The sequence below is a fragment of the Panthera onca genome, chromosome C1, assembly GCF_046562875.1.
Source record: "Panthera onca isolate mPanOnc1 chromosome C1, mPanOnc1 haplotype 2, whole genome shotgun sequence".
Classification (NCBI taxonomy): domain Eukaryota; kingdom Metazoa; phylum Chordata; class Mammalia; order Carnivora; family Felidae; genus Panthera; species Panthera onca.
In genome coordinates, this window is record NC_138346.1 from 22,461,135 (window position 1) to 22,481,849 (window position 20,715).

General features: G+C 39.2%; 1 protein-coding gene across 4 annotated transcripts in view; it reads left to right on the forward strand.

Annotated features, from left to right (window-relative positions):
* Positions 1-345: 345 nt before the first annotated feature.
* The window catches only part of BARD1 (BRCA1 associated RING domain 1), an 82,586-nt gene continuing 62,216 nt past the window's right edge, over positions 346-20,715 (forward strand). For 2 of the 4 annotated variants that reach the window (XM_060623459.2, XM_060623460.2), the window contains exons 1-3: positions 346-616; positions 12,107-12,163; positions 16,656-16,804. In XM_060623459.2, the coding sequence (XP_060479442.2) occupies positions 474-616; positions 12,107-12,163; positions 16,656-16,804 (349 nt within the window). In that variant the 5' untranslated portion in view covers positions 346-473. Of the gene's footprint in view, positions 617-12,106; positions 12,164-16,655; positions 16,805-20,715 lie in introns of those variants that run through there. The other 2 variants (XM_078450899.1, XM_078450900.1) reach the window with 2 other exon arrangements.

Below are 20,715 nucleotides of genomic sequence, written 5' to 3' on the forward strand. Positions count from 1 at the left end.
ACCTGGAAGGGGGAGGGGAAGGAGAAAGTTAACTTTGTTAGGAGTGAAGAAGGTGGCACATTCAGTGTCAGGACCAAAACTTTTCCAAGTTCTATGGTAGTCAAAACAGCACTCCTTAGAGATTAGTCTCTACTAAAAGTTCCTCGCTTTGAGGTCCCTAAAACCCACGGTTCAGAAAAGGACTCGCTTTTTCGCATCTTCTTCCCTCTAGGTGGCCTGGACCCGTCCCCTTTCCCGCCAACTGCAAGCCCCACCCCTCCGGCCCCGCGCGCGGGACTTTTGGCGCGTTTCCGGGGCTCCGCCTCCCAGGGCCCCGCCCTCCCAGCGTCCCGGCCGGCCCAGAAACTGGGACCGTTCGGGCTGGGGTCGGGTCGGAGGTTGGTCGCGTCTCGGTCGTTGCCCGAGCCCGCCGAGCCCGCCGAGCCCGCCGCGTCTCCAGCTCTGGGAAGAGCCCTTCCGGCGAAGGCGGGGCGATGCCGGGGAACCGGCAGCCGAGGGTCCGGTCCGGGAACGAGCCTCGTCCCGCGCCCGCCATGGAGCCGGAGGGGCGCGGGGCCTGGGCCCACAGCCGCGCCGCGTTCGACCGGTTGGAGAAGCTGCTGCGCTGCTCGCGTTGGTAAAGATGGACCCTCGGGCGAGTTGCCGCGAGGGCGGGGGGAGGGGATCTTTTCAAACCCCCGGTTCTCTCCTTCCATTCCCGCCCCGCAGTCGGGTCGGCGAGCAGACTTTGTACTTGCCCAGGGATCTGGTGTTAGTTGTCCCCTCCCTCGCTCCCATCCCCTTCCTTTCCGCGCTGCTTGCTTGTCTTTTCATCGTCAAACCCGACTAAGGTGGTAGTTGTCGAACTTTAGCGGGCCGAAGACTCGTCTGGAGGTGTGGTTAAAAAAAAAATGCAGATTTCAGGCCCCGCCTCCATACTTTGAATCTGTAGGGCTGGGGTGGGGCTAAGGCATCGGGACTTTTTACTGGGCCTGGAATCCCTCCTGCCCCGGGCTGCGCAAGTTTGAAGGGGCCCGCTAAGCTTCAAGCAGCTGTCACTCATTGCTGAGCTGATCCTTTGACCATTACTCCGTAGCAGCGCTTTCTTGGGAGAGGAGAGTTTGGGGGACCCTTGCTGGAGGTAGATTGAAGATGGCAGTGTGATGGACACCGCCATTCTATTTCTCACTCAGTTTCTCATTTCCTTGGTTTAGTCAAAAGGCTGTATGGCTTGGGGTTCCGGCTCTTAGAGATGCTATTTATTATCATTTTTTGCTTCTTATTTTCCTTCATGCTGTTGCACCATGGGAGCCCTCTCACTTCAAGGTTTTCATTATATCTGAAGACATCATGTTCATGACTGGTACTCCATGCTTTTCCTGTAGCTCTTCCTAGTATACAAACCAAGAAGGGCTTGTCACCCTTATCATTTCTTCCAAGAGCCTTGATTGAGCCCCTGCTGTGTGCGCAGCTCTGTATTTCTGCATGGATATAACTCAGGTTTTCTCTCTGCTTGTAGCTGGCCTGACTTTTTTGGACTTTGTTTTGACCCCCCCCCCCCCCCCCCATTTCCAACCCGCAGAACTTACATAAAGCACAAGTTACCGCAGCTGTTTCTTTAAAAATGAGGACTTAACTGTCACCGAGTTTTGCACTTATATTTGGTTTTACAAAAACTTAAAAAAATCACCGCGCTCCTTAGAAAAGCGGCACTTTTGCTAGAATACATGGAGACATTCTGAGTTGTGTGTGTTTTTTAATAACACAGGGGTCCTCCATCTGAGAATAAGAAATTTAAAACTAGTTCTGCTAGTTGCTATAATAGAAGCAATTATAATAACACCTTAGTAGTTAAACAAAAGTTAGACATTCAGATGGGACATTTCTGTATGGAAGGCACTAAGGCAACATCATAGTGCTTCACTTAGAGTGTAGAGTCAGGATGCCTGAGTTCAGGTTCCAGCTTTGACATTATGGCCCAAGTCATTTATTTATTTATTAAAAAAATTTTTTTTTTCTTAAATTTATTTTGAGAGAGAGAGAATGCATGAGGTGGGGAGAAGGGCAGAGAGAGAGAGAGAGAGGGACAGAGAATCCCAAGCAGGCTTGTGCTGTCAGCACAGAGCCCTATGGCGGGGGGGCTTGCTCCCAACAACCCTTTGATCATGACCTGAGCTGAAATCAAGATTCTGACGCTTAACCGACTGAGCCATCCAGGCATCCATGTCTCGAGTAATTTAATTTCTGTGCCTCAGTTTCCCCATCTGAGTGATAATAGTGCTCTGCTCATCCACCTATGGGGATTCATTACTAATAAAAGATACTATTGAACACCTGCAAAGTGCTATTTTGGCGTTGGGGATTCGTTAGTGAACAGAGCAGGCAAAAACCTCAGTCTTTAGGAAGCTAACATTCTGTGGGGGGGGGGAACTAAATGAAATTATATGTGTAAAGTGTTGAGTATGGTGGTTGTTATAGAATAAGTGATAAGTAATAGGTGTCTTATAAAAATACAAAAAAAGCATAGCCTGCTTGCTGAATGGTTTGGTGAAGGCAAAATAGGTGCTTTATAAAAAGAAGAGTAATCCGTAGGTTGTCCTGAACTATAATACAGCCAATTTCACTTAAAAATTTTTTTTAATGTTTATTTTTATTTATTTTTAAATTGTTTTTAAGTTTTTTATTTTTTTTAATTTTATTTATTTTGAGAAAGTGAGAGCACAGATGGGGGAGGGTCAAAGAGAAGTAGAGAGAGAATCCCAAGCAGGCTCTGCAACATCAGTGCAGAGCCAGATGCAGGGCTTGAACTCAAACTGTGAGACCATGACATGAGTGGAGACCAAGAATCCGGATGCTTACCCGACTGCGCCACCCAGGTGCCCCGTAATGTTTGTTTGTTTTTAAGAGAGAGACAGAGTGTGAGCGGGCAGGGGCAGAGAGAGAGCGAGATACAGAATCCAAAGCAGGCTTCAGGCTCCAAGCTCCTATCTGTCAGCACAGAGTCTGATGCGGGGCTCAAACCCACGAACCGTGAGATCGTGACCTGAACTGAAGTCAGACGTTTAACCAACTGAGCCATCCATGCATCCTGCCAGTTTCAGTTTTTATCCCTGCCAAATATTTTTCTAGTTTCTAACAAAAGTGAGCAGACAATAAGAGCCAGAGGACTGAAAGTAGACATCAGTAACTAGGTCTAGACTTTTATTACAACTTACCCTGTTGGGTGGAGAATAATACTGAACTCTAGTGAATTTTCTTAAAAAGTTAATATATGAACCACTGATGGAATAACAACTAAATCTCAATGGTGTCTTTGCAGATTTTAGCCAGGGCTTGGCAAACTTCTGTAAAGAGTCATATAATAACTGATGCTGACCACCATCTGTGTTCTTACTATTTTTTGTCTTTTACAACCCTTAACAACATAAAAAGCATTCTTAGCTCAAGGCTGTACAGAAACAGTCTACTGACTTGATTTGGTGCATAAGCTATAGTTTGCTGAACTGTTTTAATAGGTAGAATGTCTTAAGTTTAAAAATCCTCAGTGTAAAATTTTATATGACACGGGATTTAATATTTAGAAGTGATTTTGCATTCCTGTTGGTGTCTCTATATGTCTTGGCACTGTCTACAGTGTATAAAGCGTGGCCCGTTTCTTCTTACCCAGGGAAGATAACCCCTTTTTTCCCACCCACGCCTTTCCCTGTAGCTGCCTGACGCCATTGCTTCAAAGAACAACTCAGGATGGTCTGCTTCTTGCTTTGCTACCTACCATTCCTGGCAGTGTCCTGTTACTTGAAATTGTGTGTCAGTATGCCCTTTTACAGAGTTTCAAAGTTCTACCCAGTGGACTAGTGATTACCCCGATTACCCTCACATTCAGCTTGCAGCTGTCATCTATATTGTGTTCCCAGGTGTCACCTGTCTTATACAGCATATTGCATCTGTTTTACGGGAAGCATTGCTTGTGGGTGAGGGTGGATTGGCTACATTACAGGGCATCGTTTCTTGACCTTTAACATAAGTAGGACTCCAAGGTGAAGCTGATGAAATTTTTTCAAGAGGCCAGATGTGACATTTGTGTTAGGTCCAAGCCCCACAACCAGATAGAAGCTATTTAAAGATTTGGAAAAATGAGACAGGAAGACTGTATCATTTGAGAGGCTGACAGAAAGCATAGTAATAATGTGTTCCTAAAGGAAGTAGGAAAAAATAATAAAGGCTGTAATGTAAACCCCAAGTGTCATATGACACTATTTTGTGAGTTAAAATTAGGTACCTCTTGACATTTTTAGGTGTGTGCAGGTTGACCTCTACTATAGTGTAATTTGGAGTTATAGCAGTTTTTTTAAAAATTTTTTTTACATTTGTTTATTTTTGAGAGATGGAGTGAGACAAAGTGAGAGTGGGGGAGGGGCAGAGAGAGAGGGAGACACAGAATCCGAAGCAGGCTACAGGCTCTGAGCTGTCAGCACAGAGCCCAACACCGGGCTCGAACCCACAGACCATGAGGTCATGACCTGAGCTGAAGTTGGACGCTCAACTGACTGAGCCACTCAGGCGCCCCTGGAGTTCTAGCACTTTTTAAATCAACTTTTAGTAAAAAGTAAAAAAGCAATCTTGTGATTTTTGGCATAGATGATTTTATTTTTCTAAATTATTTTTTGTCATTTTAAAGGCGATAAAGATTATTTTCTCTTATAGCATCACTTAGTGATTAAGAACATTAATTTTGAACCCTGGCTTGAAATCCTGCTTCAGTGATTTTTGGGTAAATTAGTTTATCTTGTATGCTTCCTTTTCTCATTTGTGAAAATGAATTAGTAGTAGTTTCTATCTTATGAGGTTACCAGAATCAAATGAGTTAATATTTATAAGATTCTTAGAGCAGTGCCTATTATGTTTTATGTGCTATATGGATGTTTGTAAAATAAAGGATAGATTTCTTGACCCCAGCATTAAGCTTTTGTCTTCATTAGCTTTGCTCAGAAGCACTTTACTAGGCCAGTGATCCTTAAGTGGGATGATTACTCCTTTAGCTTGCTCTGATGCTGGTTCTTCTTTAGGACCATAAGTGATCACTGATGGACCACATTAGTGGTGACATGGTGAGACATTTTTTACCTTTAAGGAGCACATGCTTAACTATAAGGGGTAAAATGCACACAGAGTTCAGGGTAAATTATGATGAAGGCCAAGGAGATGTAGAGAAGTGTACTTGGATGGTGCCAGTGGAGGAAAGCTTCATGGCTTTTGAATTGGGCCTCGGAAAGAGTTTCATAGATGGAGACTGGTGGAGTATGCTAATCACAATATGCTAAAAGGTACTGTAGAATAAAGGGGAAGTGAGTCAGATGGGCAGAGAGTAATTGGTAGCCTAACAACTGACTATTCAGTTGGTTCACATAATTCCTAAGTAGAGCAATTTGTGTAACTTTCCTGTCACTCTGATGTCCTCATCTATAAAATGAGGAAAATGGACAAAGGGCTTTCTAAGACTCCCTCTAGTTCTGCAGATTCCATAATTATGAGTTTCCTTTGGGTACAAATTATTCTTTAAAACTTTCTATTGACTTTTAACATACATCCAGAAAAGGGCACAAATCATTGGTGTTCAGCATGTATCCTATATCTCTTCTAAACGTAGAATGTATTTACTTATGTGGTATTTTGATTCTTTGATACACATTTCATAAAGACAGGTTCACATTTGTGGCCACAGTGTTGAATTCATGGTTTCTTAGCGTTTGTTAAATTAGTGCATTAAAGAATTTAGGTTAAGTTAGGATCACATTTAAGGAGTCTTTGCAAGTGGGAATACCATAAGGACCTGGTTAATTTCACTTGACTCACCTAGAATCCTCTGTAGGTTCCTGGGGTTAGTTACCCATAGTAAACAATGACTAGGGTCTTGAGCAGATGTAGAAGCCAAGGTCTTTCGCCCTGGGAGGTAAAGGTAGAACCATGAGTTACACAGACCCATTATAGGCCTCCACATACCTGGTGTTCTATAGTGCTTGTGTCTGCCAGAGAAACTTACCAGAGACATTGAGCACCTGTTCCCCATAGCATTGGGGATGGTCTTACAAGTGAAGTTCTTGTTAATATGAGCCTGGGACTTTGAGGAGAGATTTTATAGGCTGGGAGTGCACTCTTGACAGTCATCTGCATTAGATGGTTTGAAAGCACACTTCTGGAAGTGAGCAGGGAAGAGAATATAAAGAGCCTTAAAATCAACATTTGAGCATTAGGTGGAAGAGGTAAAGCTTTAAGGACAGTTACTTAGATACTGTTTTGCTTTGGAAGAAAAGAAATAAAGGACAGAATAACCAGAAGTATTTGAGGCAGGTATGCATAATATTCTCTGTGCTCATCTGTCTCATAACAATAGATCCCATTATAATCAGTCATTAATAGACAGGAGTCTATTGCCCATTTGGCTTTTGGGATATTGGCTCCTTGATTTATTCAGTATTTGTCAACACTAAATAATTAGACATGATTAAAAAATTTTTTTTTTCCGTGATTTACTTGAATCTGGCATACAAAATACACAGAATAAGATGCCTTTGTGTCATTATTCATATCCCTTGTTAACAATTTTGTTTATTCTGAAGACAAATACAACAGATTGTTTAATTGGCTTGAAGAGCCTGTGCATTTTGGTGTTAAATGTGTTGGTCCACACTTAAAAATAACTTGGCGATTTTCTAAAATGTAAGAGTATTGTGGTAGCTATCTTGCCTAATGTTAAGTAGCAGTTAATCTCAGTAAGCTTAGGGAGCCATTCTGTTAAGAAATAGGTCTGCCTCAGTATTGTAATCTCAACTGAATTTACTTTCCTTTTCTTCTTTGCAAAGAAATTTTTATATCAATAGGCCCTTTTTAAAAAAAAAGAAATTGTTTGTTCTCCCTACTTAGTTCTTCCCCAAGTTATAATCCTCTGACTGCGCTGATCTTTCCAAATCAACTACATGTGAAGTAACAGAAGTATGACTGCAGATTGGAAAAAGTAGAGTAGCTGAATTTTCAAGGTACAAAAATCCTGTTACCATGCAAATGTCTTTTCTTATTCTTCTGGACTTTTTTCTTTCTAATATATATGTATATCAAACAAAGAATAGGGTAAAGATAAAATAGAATTCTTAATATAAATTCATTTTTGCATGTACTCTTCCATTTGCTTCATTCACTAAGGATTTATCGAAATTCTGCTGTTCGTATAGCACCATGCTAGGGAGGTAGTGGTGGGGAGCTCAGAAAAAATGAAAGTCAAGATCTCTTGTTTGTAGGGCTAGAATCTATTTGGAGACCAGGGGGAAAAATAAGGAATCAAGCAGATAAAATACAAAATAATTTAGCTTTCAGCATTGATTTCCAGGGCTCCAACTAGAAGCCATCTCTCTGGAACTTGAGAACATTTTGTAATTCTCTTAAATCATACACTAACTTTGCTTATCAGATTACCTAGTTAGATTATAAGCTCCTTAATATAGATTGTATTGCAGTCAACCTTGTGTTCTTTACATGTATGGTGCAAGGTACAGATTTTGCATGAGTGATGGTATGGAAACTAAAATTCAAGAATTTCTGTGCTTTGTTTAGTGTCATTTTTATTATATCATCCTGTATAATATTTGGATAATGTGTTGGGCTTGAATAGTTTTGGGAGTTGTGAGGAGGAAGTGTATTCTAGGATGGGAGAACAGCCTGAGCAATCTGGTTTTGGATCTTGGGTATTATTTGAGAAATGTTACAGACACTGGCCTGCTGAGAGCAGAGGTTTTTTTTTTGTGGAGGAGCAGTGCAAGAAAATGTTGCTTGCTTTGGAGTTAACTGGATTGTGAAGAACTTTCTAATATTAAGTTTTTAAAAATTGAAATAATACATGCATTAAAATATTAAGGTATATGGTGATTAAATATTTAAGGGGATGACAGGTGGGCCTGAATCCTTTTCTTTAAGAACCCACTATGATCAATTTATTATGTGTCCTTTAAGAGGTTCTCTGTGTTTGTATAAGCATTGTAAGCCTCAGATGAGAAGATACTATACGTCAGGGAGATGTATCATGATTTATTTAACCATTTTCTTGTTGGTTAAAATTTAGATTGTTTCTGGTCTTTGGCTTTAATAAGCTGTGCTGGAGTGAATATCCTTGTCCATGGCCTTTACAAAGTTTTAGTTGAAATTATTTGTGAACAGGGTGCCTGGCTGGCTCTGTCAGTGGAGCCTGCAACTCTTGATCTCAGGGTTGTGAGTTCAAGCCCCATGTTGGGTGTAGAGAGTACTTAAAAAAAATCTTAAAAAAATAAAATAAAATTATGCATGACTATAATCAACAGTCATTAAGTCAGAGACATAATAAAAATATTCATTTGCTTCATCTGTACTCCAGATACAACTTCTTTCATCTCTTAGTTCTTCATGGTTTACATCTACATTTCCAAATAATAGGTTTCTATTGCTACCTCTTGATTTTTTCCATTTTAGACATTATTTATTAACTTTCTAACTTCCTGCACTAAAAGATCAGTTTTCTTATTATTATCTGTTCACTTTCTACTGTGGGAGATGACTGGGTATAAAATTTGAAGGACAAAATAATTTTCAATCATTATTTTGAAGGCTGGGTATCCCTTGTCACCCTTGGGATGTCATATGCTGTTCTGGATCCTTAAAACAAGAAATATTTATATGCATATATGTATATGTATGTGTATATGTATATATGTGTATGTATGTATGTATATGTGTATATGTATGTGTGTGTGTGTATACAGACATATATATATGACGTTTTATTTCTTAATCTCTGGAATCTCTTTATTATCCTGTCTAGATAGACATCTTTGGTATTTTAGAGTTTCAGTTTTGCAAGCACCTGAGTATCTCTGAAGGATAAATTCCTGACACGGGAATAGTTGAATTAAAAGTGGATGCATTTAGGGGCGCCTGGGTGGCTCAGTCGTTAAGCGACCGACTTCGGCTCAGGTCATGATCTCGCGGTCTGTGAGTTCGAGCCCCGCATCGGGCTCTGTGCTGACAGCTCGGAGCCTGGAGCCTGCTTCAGATTCTGTGTCTCCCTCTCTCTGCCCCTCCCCTGCTCATGCTCTGTCTCTCTGTCTGTCAAAAATAAATAAATATAAAAAAAAATTAAAAAAAAAAAGTGGATGCATTTAAAATTTTGATACTTATTGTCTGGTTGTAATAAAAATTGTTTTATTGCAGAGTATCTTCTCTAAGCTCTAGCCATTGTCTGAAAGCCTGGCTTTGACAGAGATCAGTGCCACTCTTTATCTGCTCTGTGAGCTCTTCATTAACAATTTTTTGAACTTGACACCACACCTCCCTCTCCCAGTGTTGGGTATAACACCCTTCTCCCTGCTCCTTCCACTATGCATGCATACATACTTTTCTGCACATGCATATACTTCTCTGTCAGTCTTCCAGTGTCCTTCCTCATCTGTTAACAGCAACAAAAAATATATTCTAGCTCACTAATTAGAATTAGTATAATTTATCAATTATTCATAGATACTAGAATCATTGCTAATCACACTATAGCATCTCATTGCTAGGGTGAAGGGTCAGAACCAGAGATAAAGGGTTCAGAGTCATCGTAAAAAGGAAATTTAAGTTTAGAAATAGAATCAAGGCATTGAGTCGAGTACTGCCATAGAAAGCCAGAAGACTGTGAACTGCGTCCTGGGGATAAGCCTACAATTGAGAGACAGGAAAAGAAGCAGCTAACGAAATGGTGGAATAGGCGGATAAATGTGCTATAAGAAAATTAAAACTCAACAGAAGGAAAGGTTTCAGGAAAGAATGTGAGATCAGTGTTGCCTCACAGAGAAGTCAGGGAGAACGAGGCCTAAAAATGCTTTAGGGAATAGTTTCAGCAGAGTTGGGAGTTCAAGCTAGGGAGATAAGGAGATGGAGAGAACCATGTAGAGCACTTTCTGAGGACTTTACATCCACAGAGAGGGGAAGAGCTGGGGCTGAAGGTAGAGTGAGGCAGGAGCTGAAGAAAGGGCTACTTTTTAGGGTGGAGGAGAGAGTACCTGTGCGTGTTTAGTTGCAGATAGAAGAAGAAATTTTGCTGAGTATAATGATGAGAATCGACTACTTTAGGAGACAGGGAAGATACTGGATCTAGGGACAGGGAGAACAACACATTTTAAGAAGGAAGAATGACTTCAGGACATCTTTCCCCCTGAGCCCAGAGGGAGGGACAGGGTTATGGGTGAAGAGGAAGGAATAGGCCCAGGTGGTGAAAAGCTCACAGTCAGGTTAATGGGATTTAGGAGCATGGAGATTGTTTTGAATAGCCATCTATTCAAGCATTTGTTCTACAAAGGTGAAGAAAGTACCAACTGAATGTATAGAGACACGTGTATATATCTGTCTGTATATATCTGTCTTTTTATCATTGTTATTCATCCCCTGAGAGTAGGCAAGGAAGGAGTGGACTGTGGGGCCTATCTGGTATTCCTGGCATCTGTGAGTGTCTAAAAGGTCAATGCAAATAGGGTGGTGGTGGAGATGTCCGTGAAGTAGTAATTGTGGCCTGGGAATCCAAGGAGCTAATGAACTGAATGGCCTTGTCTGAAGGCAGAGAGCAACTGAAGGTGGAGGTTTGGTCAGAGTGGTGGAATAAAAAAAATATAGGGAGTATATAATGATAGGAGGAAGTGAGATACATCACTTCTGAGATCTTAGAGCCAAACTTGTGATGAAGTAGAATTCAACACACTTGATCAGGAGAGATCAGATTAGATTTGGTGGGTGAAATAGTGAGCAGAAATTATAGGAGGAGCGTGAGCATTGTAGCAGAGATCATCTTCATTGCCAGAGTCACAAAAGTGCCTGGCACTTCACAAGTCATATTTTTACACTGTGATCTGTGTGGTGGGATAGAAAAATCAGACATTGTGAGTTTTTAAAAAGCAATGGGTTTTATAATGTCAGTGAGCACCATTTTTGGTATCTTGAGGATAACATTATAGGTGTGTACTCTGTTTTTAGCATTCTTTCTGAAAGCTCAATTTCACTTTAATGTTCACATCTATTAAATGTGCTATTTGATACTTTTGATCTTTCAAGAAATGTGGAAAACTGTTTTTATTGATATGTGGTACATGTACAGAGGTAATTGGATAATAATGCTGTAAATACCTAAAGGTCCTAAGGTTAGTGTAATAAACCAAGCACAAAAAATATTCATACTTCAAAAGCTTTATTTTCTCCTGTTTGCTCTTGCTGCATTACGCTCTCTGAATACAATGACTTGATGTGTTTATTAATAAGTACGTACTGTTACTTTCTGAGGATTATCAAATGTAGCACGTATTTTGATGGACAGTAATTGTGTTTCTCTCTCTCTTTCCCCAATGCCATGACTCTCATTCAGTCTGTAGAATGTCAACCTGATGATTCCTGTTTGCAGTTGCTTAACGAACAAAACAGTCAGTTAATTGTGAACTGAAAGAATGGCTGTATTTTTGACAAGGCATCTATGTAAAATAAATTGCCTCTTAACAATAGCCAGAAACCAGTGTATTCCTATGGGAAACCATGAATGCTTATGGTCAAGGTGGTCAGATGTTCTGATTTTCCTGGGTCGGTTCTGGTTTACACCTGCTATCCCAGTGTCCTGTTTAGTTGTCATGCCCTGTCACTCCCAGAAATGTTCTCATTTGGACAATATGTTATATGGTCATTCTGCCTTTTAGGCCTTATTTTGAAATTTATGGTCTATACTTTGAATCGTTAAGCGAAGATGTATCTTAGTAATTGAAAGAAGCAGTCAGTGGTCGGTTTTGCCATCCTCTATAAAGGTATAGGGATACTTACACAAAGTTCCTTCTTTCTGAATTCCCACTATATGCGTTATAAAAAATGTTACAGTTTGCACTGAGTTTGCTAGTAGCTATTTGAATTCAGCAGATGTGTGATGATACAATATTTAATCAGTGAGTAACAGCCTTTCAAATAAATATATCCTAATCTTCTGCTTTGGAAAGAGAAATACAGTAGTGTTGGCCCTTGGATTTATGAAATGTTGGGTAATAAGTGTTTATCTCACAATGACCTAAGTCTTGATTGTCTTCCTTTCTTCAAACAGCACTAATATTCTGAGGGAGCCTGTGTGTTTAGGGGGATGTGAGCACATCTTCTGTAGGTAAGTAATTATGACTTGATCCATAGTGTAACTATATTTTTTACTAGGTCATTACTAATAATTACCATATTAGTAATATGTTGTGTGTTATGTTTGTGTAACTCTCATAGGCTACAAATAACTTACTGTACATTGTCTCATTTTGATGCATAAAACTGTCTTACTTTACAAATAAGAGCATCAAAGCTCAAAGGGGGTGACTTGTTCAGAGTTGCATAGCTTAGCAAGTAGCTTGGGGAGAAAAATCTGTTATGTAATTGAAATACAGCTCTTTTTTTTTTTCCCCCTTCTGGTTACTTTGGAGTCTAGACCTTCCAGATTGTGAAAATCTTGCTCTGGATTAATTTTCTGGGGCTTCTGTAACAAAGTCCCAAAGACTGAGTGGTTTGGAATGACAGAAATGTATTGTCTCACAGCTGTGGAGGCTAGAAGTCCAACAGCAAGGTGTCAGCAGGGTGGTTGTTTCTGAGGGCTGTGAGGAAAAACCTGTCCCGTGATTCTGTCCTACCTTCTGGTGGTGGAGAACCTTTGTCTTCTGGCAATCTTTGTCCTTCCTTGGATTGTAGGTCTATCACTGATTTTGACCTTCATGTTCACACAGCCTTCTCTTTAGTGTGCATGTTTGTCTCTGTGTCCAAACCTGCCCTTTTTGTAAGAATGGCAGCTTTCCTGGAGTAAGGCTCACCTCGATAATCTCATGTTAATTTGATCTCGAGAAAGACCCTATTTCCAAATAAGATTAGGTACCGGGGGTTAGGACTTCAACATCTTTTTGGGGGACACAGTTCAAGCCATAATAGTTACTATGGAATTATGTCCATGTTATAGTATGAAAGCCCTGGCATATAGATTAGAATATTAGATTTTCATCTCATTCTATTTCTTATTCTGGAGAAATCAATTAAAGGACTGAATGTCTTGGTTTAATTGTCTCTGAGACAGGGTCCACGTAGCCTCCTTTGCATCAGTTTTTTAATGACTTCAGTAATGACGCATGACTATCTGGCATGAACGACTTCGGCATGAAGTTTAAGCACACAAGAAAATAATTTACTGTGTGACTGCTGTGGGCTGATGTGTGGGAAGTGACTATGCTTGGGGTCCCAGTTTTCCTTCTGGAAACATGGATTTGATATATGGGGCATATCCAGCTGGAGGCTGGGATAGGGAATAGTACACGTTGCCCATCCGCTCTCCGTTTGGATGATGACAAGGACTTCACATGGGCAGGGCACGTGCGTCAGTCATCCTCCTTTCCCCTGTGCCCACGTCAGAGATCTTCATGGCAATAAAGCGGACTGCCGACTACAGAGCTGCTCAAGGCAGAAACCACAAGTAATACCCAACTGCTCTTCCTTGTCACATCATTAAGTTCTGTCACTTCCACCTCACAATGTGCCTTGAATCTTGAATTTTCCCACTCTTCTCTGTATTTACTACTGTTTATTTGATCCAAGCCACCATTGTATTATCTCTCCTCAGACTAGTATAATAAGTTCTTAACTGCTCCCCTTCCTCATTTTCTACATTCTTAATAGTGATCTTTTAAAAATGTAAATCACATCCATATCCTTACCCTCCTTAAAATCCTCCAGTGGCTTCTTTTACAGTTAGAATAAAATCCTTACTCTTCACTATAAGGTCTGGAAGACCTGTACAGGACCCAATTCCTGCCTGTCTCTCCAGCCACACTTCCTTCTAGCTCACCCTGTCTAGCTACCTTCTCCTTTTAGTTCATTAGACACACCAAAGTCATTCCCGCCTCAGAACTTTTGCACTTGCTATTTCCTCCTTCTAGAATGTACTGCCAAATTTTTGTGAGGCTAACTTTTCATCAGTTACATTTCAACTCAGATGTCACCACCTCCAAAAGACCTCCCATGATGCCCTTATGAAATATGCCCACTTCCTATCCTTACTTGGTAGTAAGCAGATTTATTTTGTTTCAGCTGATGTACTTGCTGTATGTAATAGATCGGTGACAAATTTTGATTATGTGATGCCAAGAATTGGGTAACTGTATTCTTTGCAGATTTGCAGCTGTGTAAAACTGCTAGGAAATGTTGTAAATACCATGCAGTTTTCTAATGTTTATTTACTTTTGAGAGAGAGAGACGGAGGGAGGGAGGGAGGACCAGAGAGAGAGAGGGAAACAAAGAATCTGAAGCAGGCTCTAGGCTCTGAGATGTTAGCACAGAGCCCAACACGGGACTCAAACTCACAAACCGTGAGATCGTGACCTGAGTCGAAGTTGGACACTTAACCGACTGAGCCACCCAGGCACCCCGTAAATACCATGCAGTTTTAAAAGATGGTTTGATATATACCAGTCTAGTTGAAGCATTGAAGTGGAGGGGTGCTGGTTGGAGGGGCACAGATTTTTATGTCATTGACAGTGTTATGGTAGTTCCAAGGTACTTTCGTGTCAATCCCTGATAAAAGTAGTCCATGTATTCTCTTTAAGGTAGAAATCATTTAAAACATATGGCAGACATATGCAGACTTTTTGGCTTTGGATCATTTTACACCTTTAAAAATTGAGGATCCCAAAGCAGTTTTGTTTGTGTGTGTGTATTTACCATGTAAAACTGAGACATTTAAAAAATACCATTCACTTAAAAATAACAGTAATAAACTCATTACGTAGTAACATAAGTCACACTGTTTTAAGGAAAAGTAACCATTTTATAAACCAAAGAAAAACTAGTGAGAGTGACACTGTGTTATATTTGTGCAAATCTCTTCATTGTTTTGATGAATAGAAGACTGTAGATTCTCGTATCTACTTATGTAATCATTCTGTTGTGATCTAATGTTTTGATTGCAGTATGTGAGTGAGGAAGATATTGTATTATACATATGCATAGTTGGAAAAAAGAAGGATTTTTAAATAGCCTTTTTAGATAATTATGCATATTCTTCTTTGATACGACACCATTACTTAGCAAGTGCTAGTTTCTTTAGATTTGTTACAGTGTGGACTTGGAAAGGATACCAGTGAACTTTTTGTATTCTGTTTCAATAAATTTCATTGACTTATCCTATGCTGTGAATGGATCTTTCACCCAGTATGATTTCCTGACCACATCTGTCGGTCATTTGGAAAATACTGGCTTACTGAGTTATACAGATCTATTGAGAAGTGATATCTTTCCCCAGAATTCTAGATTAATGTTTACAAAATAATTTGAGAACATTTATAAGATGAACATTATAGAATGTGTAAAATAGACTGAGTACTGGTGTGGTGCTGGGTAAGTGTCTCACCTATTTGGATCTCATTTTCTTTATCTGAAAATAAGGTAATGATTTCCTGATGAGTGGATTGTGACTCTTGTCAATCGTGTTCCTCAAATACTTAAGTATTACATAACAATTGATGATTTCAGTTCCCTGTACAATCAGTTTCCCTATTTTCTCTGTTGGAGTTTTAAGTTAAGGGTTCTTAAGTACAAGCAAAGAAACTCAAAGAAGTCCCTTTCTTTGCTAAAGAAATTTGACATTCATCTGGAAACTCTCTCTTAGCCCAGGTATGGATTACAGATTTGTTTTATAACATATTATTGAGTTACTTTGTATCAGAAATCATGCCAGAATCTAAGATACAAATAATAGAACTAACCACAGGCTTTTTCTGGAAGGATCTCATAAGAATCCTCTGTGCCTACAAATGAGTGGGTCACATGAAAAGGAATGTGGTATTTGGGAGAGATGTGGTTTTTATCAGTTAGGTTACCCAGTCTTGTTGGAGCTCCTTTGGTGAGGCTAAGGGAAGAGTGGATTGTTAGGTTTCTTATTTCTGAATCCACAGATAAGCTTTGGAGGGGGATTGTGACCCCCCCCCCTTTTTTTCTACAAGAGCTTATGTATATCTTCAGATTTGCAAAGGGTTTGTAACCCCTAAAGTTAAGAAAATCCCCCTAACTGTGAGACTTTAACTCCTAGACAGATAACCTGAGATGATTTAATTGAGTCTACAGGTTATAAAAATGTCTGAAAGAATCAAGTATCTTTTCTCAGAAACTACTTTAAAACCTTTAGACACTTGTCTGCAAACAAAACAAAAATTACCTTTCCCAGTCTCTTTGCAGTAATTTTCCATGAAACATAGTGTTAAGATTTAGGATAGAAAAGGTTGAAATGCATGGCTGTTATGCATTTGGTACTAAATATGTTTATTTATGTCCCTCTCTGTACTCTTACCCCTTAGAAGCTATAGATTTATTTGCATGAAAAAGATTTGCAGAGTAATGTCTAAGTAAAATCTCTTCATATCAAATGGCCTAAGCGACTTTAGGTACAGATTTTGTGTGTGTGTATCATAATCTTTCAAAAACATCATTGTAACAAATATTATATGATTGCCCATTGCTTGTTAAAACAACCTTTATTTACTTCTGTTCAAACTGTTTATGTTTATTTTTTGGAATTAAAATTCTGCTGAATGCATTGATATGTATATATATGTGTATATATTTTAACATTTTTAAAGTAATTGTGTAAGTGACTGCATTGGAACCGGATGTCCAGTGTGTTACACCCCAGCCTGGATACAAGATGTGAAGATAAATAGACAGTTGGACAGCATGATCCAGCTTTGTAGTAAGCTCCGGAATTTGCTGCATGACAATAAGCTATCAGGTGAGAAAGATCACTCTCTCTCTTCATGAAATATCTGATGATGAATTCATATTGATCACAGAAAGTATGTAAAGATCCGTCAGGATTTCTGATGGCATATTTCAGATTTGAAGATTGACAGCGTTTGCAATTATTTTGAGAAGTGACAGATAACTTAGAGATCACTTAGAGAAAGCAGGGTCCAAAGAGGTTAAATGATCTTACCTAACATCACATGTGTAGTTAGTACTGGAAATGAGAAATAGAGCCCATTTCTTCTGATTGTCAGTCCAGACACTTTGCACCACCTACATTGCCTGCTTTTTACAGTTATAATAATTTCTGAATAATATACATGGAAAAGTGATTTTGTCCTTAAATTCACTTAAATACACTTTTACAAGATAGAATACAACCTTCTGTGCATCGCTTTTCTAGACTGAATTAATTAGATGAGCACATTTTGAAAGAGCAAAAATCTAATATTCATTTTCTTTTCTATTTAAATGGGGGTTAATGTTTTTCAAATTGTTCTTAGACTCTGTGTATTAACTATATATCTTCCCATTGTGCTTTCTGCTGAGAACTAATTAGCTGTGGAAAGAAAGTAAAAGGTTTTGAATCTTCATAATTAGATACTGGAATTGTCTTTTTATTGATCAGATCATGTCATTTTAGCTTATGTTTATAGGATAACCTTTTCTTGATTGGCAGGATGCTGTGAATGATTGATAATGCTCACATAAAATGGTTGAATTTCCATTTCTAAATCTTCTGATCTTAGATTTCTGACAAGCTGTGTTATTGTCAGCTACTAAAGGTGAAGTTGATTAGACAAATTAAAGAAACAAGGCAAATACTTTGTCTTATTGACTAGGTCCATATTTTTAAGAAGAATTTAAATCATAGTCTACCTATGAAAAGTTTTCTTCATCTCATCATTGTATTAGACTCTATTCTTTTAGGATATAATATGCTACGTGATAAAGTTTTACATGTTTTCAGATGTAATTATATACTCATATACATTTCAAAAAGTATTTACCTTTTTGAAAAAATAATACTGCATTATAAATCTCTTTAAGAGCATAATGAAGAAACTTCATTATTATCATCTGTATTTTTTTCCTTCTTACTCAGGTAGGGCTGATAGTGTTTAATTTTGTAATTAAAATGATTAGTGTATGATATGCCCCCCCCCCCCCCCCCCCATACAGATACCATTGATTAAAGAGAGTTCATGCATCTTTGGAGGGAGTTGAGGGGGAGGATTAAAATTTTTTTTTTTTTTTTTTAAGATTTGCTAATTTTTAAGTAATCTCTGAACCCACTGTGGGGCTCAAACTTACAACCCTGAGATCAGGAGTTGCATTCTCTACAGACTGAGTCTTCCAGGTGCCCTTAAACTCTTGATTTAAGTGTACAATATGAAAAATGTTCATGTCTGCCTGAAAGTGGCTTTTGTCAGAATCTTCAAGATGTGTGGTCTCTTAGGAACATTGGCCATGCATTGACACCTGAGGTGCTATTCTGAGAATTCTGTCTGTCGTGATGGTTTGATGTGATTCTTCTCCAGTTTCTGTGCAGTAATATATTAGCTTGCTCAGACTGCTGTAACAAAACACCACAAACTGAGTGGCTTAAATAATACAAATTTATGATCTCACAGTTCTGGAGGCTAGGAGTTCTAGATTGAGGTGTTGGTATAGTTAGTGCCATCATAGTCTGTGAGGGAAGGATGTCTGTCAGGGAAGGATGTCTGTCAGGGAGGTCTGTGAGAGGAGGGCCTCTCTGCCTGGTTTGTAGATAGCAGTCTTCGTGTTACATGGTGTTCTCCCTGCATGCGTGTTTATGTTAAATTTCCCCATATTTATAAAGACACCAGTCTTTTTGCACTATAGAGTCCCACTCTACTAGTTTTTACTAATTATATCTGTAATGACCCTGTTTCCTGAGGTCACATCCTGAGGTACTGGGAGTAGGACTTGGATAGATGAATTTTATGAGGAACACAGTTTAACCCATAACAATGTAATGTGTAATGTGACTTTTTTAATGCTAATAAAAAGGGAGCAGAGTAACTCTTGATGGGTAGTGAATTATAGCATAGTGGGGTACGGGTATAGTGCCTTGGGGTGCAAAGAAGAATAAGGTAGGGGACTTCTCCAGAAATTCTATTGGCATTAATGATGGTTGAGTCTTTAGTATGGTTTTCATATTTTGTGGACCATGTATGAAATGTCTCCATATTTCATCACTGCTAAGGGTATTTATAAAAATTATCAGGTTTAGAATAAGTTTTTGCATGGGGCCAGAGGCCTTTTAGAATGTTGTCTTTGTCATGTAAAAATAGATTGGGAGTTTGAGGAGAGGATTATGGTGATTCATTTTTCGAAAGCCGTTTTGTGTTCATTTTCCTTATTATAGTGAGTACTAACTACTTTTGTCTGACCAGACTTCAGCAGTGCTGGCTTTATCATTACTTATTTTAGCATGAATTGAAATTTCACAGTTTGGATAACATACAATCAAAATTTTAGGAGCAGGAAGGTCATCCTAAATCACTTATTCTGTAGGTGAGGAAATTGAGGACTTAGGTTATGCAGGAAGGTCACAGTGTAAGTTTGTTTACTTACTTACACTGCACATTTATTTAGCACAATGCTTTGGTTAGGTGTATAGGTGTTCATTGTACTTGTTGAATTGGAGACAAATTGGCAGTGGTAAGGGTTAATTCATACCCCAGAGACTAAACTTAATTAAAGCTATTTTATTTAAAAAACTTTTTTTAATGTTTATTTATTTTTGAGAGAGAGAGAGCATGTGCATGAGTGCACATGAGCGGGGGAGGGGCAGAGAGAGAGAGAGAGAGAGAGAGAAGAGAACAGGATCTGATGTGGGCTCTGGGCTGACAGCAGAGAGCCCTGTGTAGGGCTTGAACTCATGAACCATGAGATCATGACCCGAGCCGAATTTGGACGCTTAACTGACTCAGCCACCCAGGCATCCCCAAAACAATTTTAAAACAAATTCTCAGGTTTTGATTTCAACAATTCATTTTATAATGGTAGCATCTTCCTTTTCTCCTTTTACAGAAGATGGTAAATCTAGGGTGTAAACATATTGAAATACAAATCTCTGTCCAGAGCTATAATTTACATGGTGCCAAACTTATTCTGCTGATTAGTGGCATCGCATTAACTTTTCCTCCTGAGGTTCTGCCAAAACAAACTAGCCTCAAAGGGCATTGGAGTTTTTTTGAGGGTATTTCTCTGTTTCTTTATAGTGTATTCGATATTTTATGTAGTACCTTATGTTAGTTTACGTAGCAAGTACCTCTAAAATTAAAGTGGTATAAGGTGTACTAGGTTACTAGGTAGAGGGAACTAACAGTTGGGGACAAATTATGTTTTATCCTCTTTTTTTTTTAATGTTTATTTATTTGGGGAGAGAGAACACAGGTGTGTGGGGTGGGGAGGGGCAGAGAGAGGGAGAGGGAGAGAGAGAGAATCCCAAGTAGGCCCACGCTGTCAGTGCAGAGCCCAACACAGGGCTTGATGCCCCAAACCATGAGATCATGACCCGAGCCAAAACCAAGAATTGGATGCTTAACCTGCCGAGCCATCCAGGCATCCTGGTTTATCCTCTTTATAATGAGGAAATTGGAAACAGATCTCATAAAATAAGGGTGTTAGATTAAGTGATCCCAAGGTGTAGCTTGAAAATCATCTAGTTCTGTTAAATGGGTGTTGACGGTGATGAATTAAGTGGGATGGTCAGATATCTACATCTCTATTTTTTTTAAGCCCTGTAGTTCACAATTTATCTTTCAAAAGAACCTTGTTAGTTGCATTTACTATGAAATATATAATTACTGTAATTAAGGTGGGTAATTAAGAAGAACTTGTCAAATCATGGACATGGTATATGAT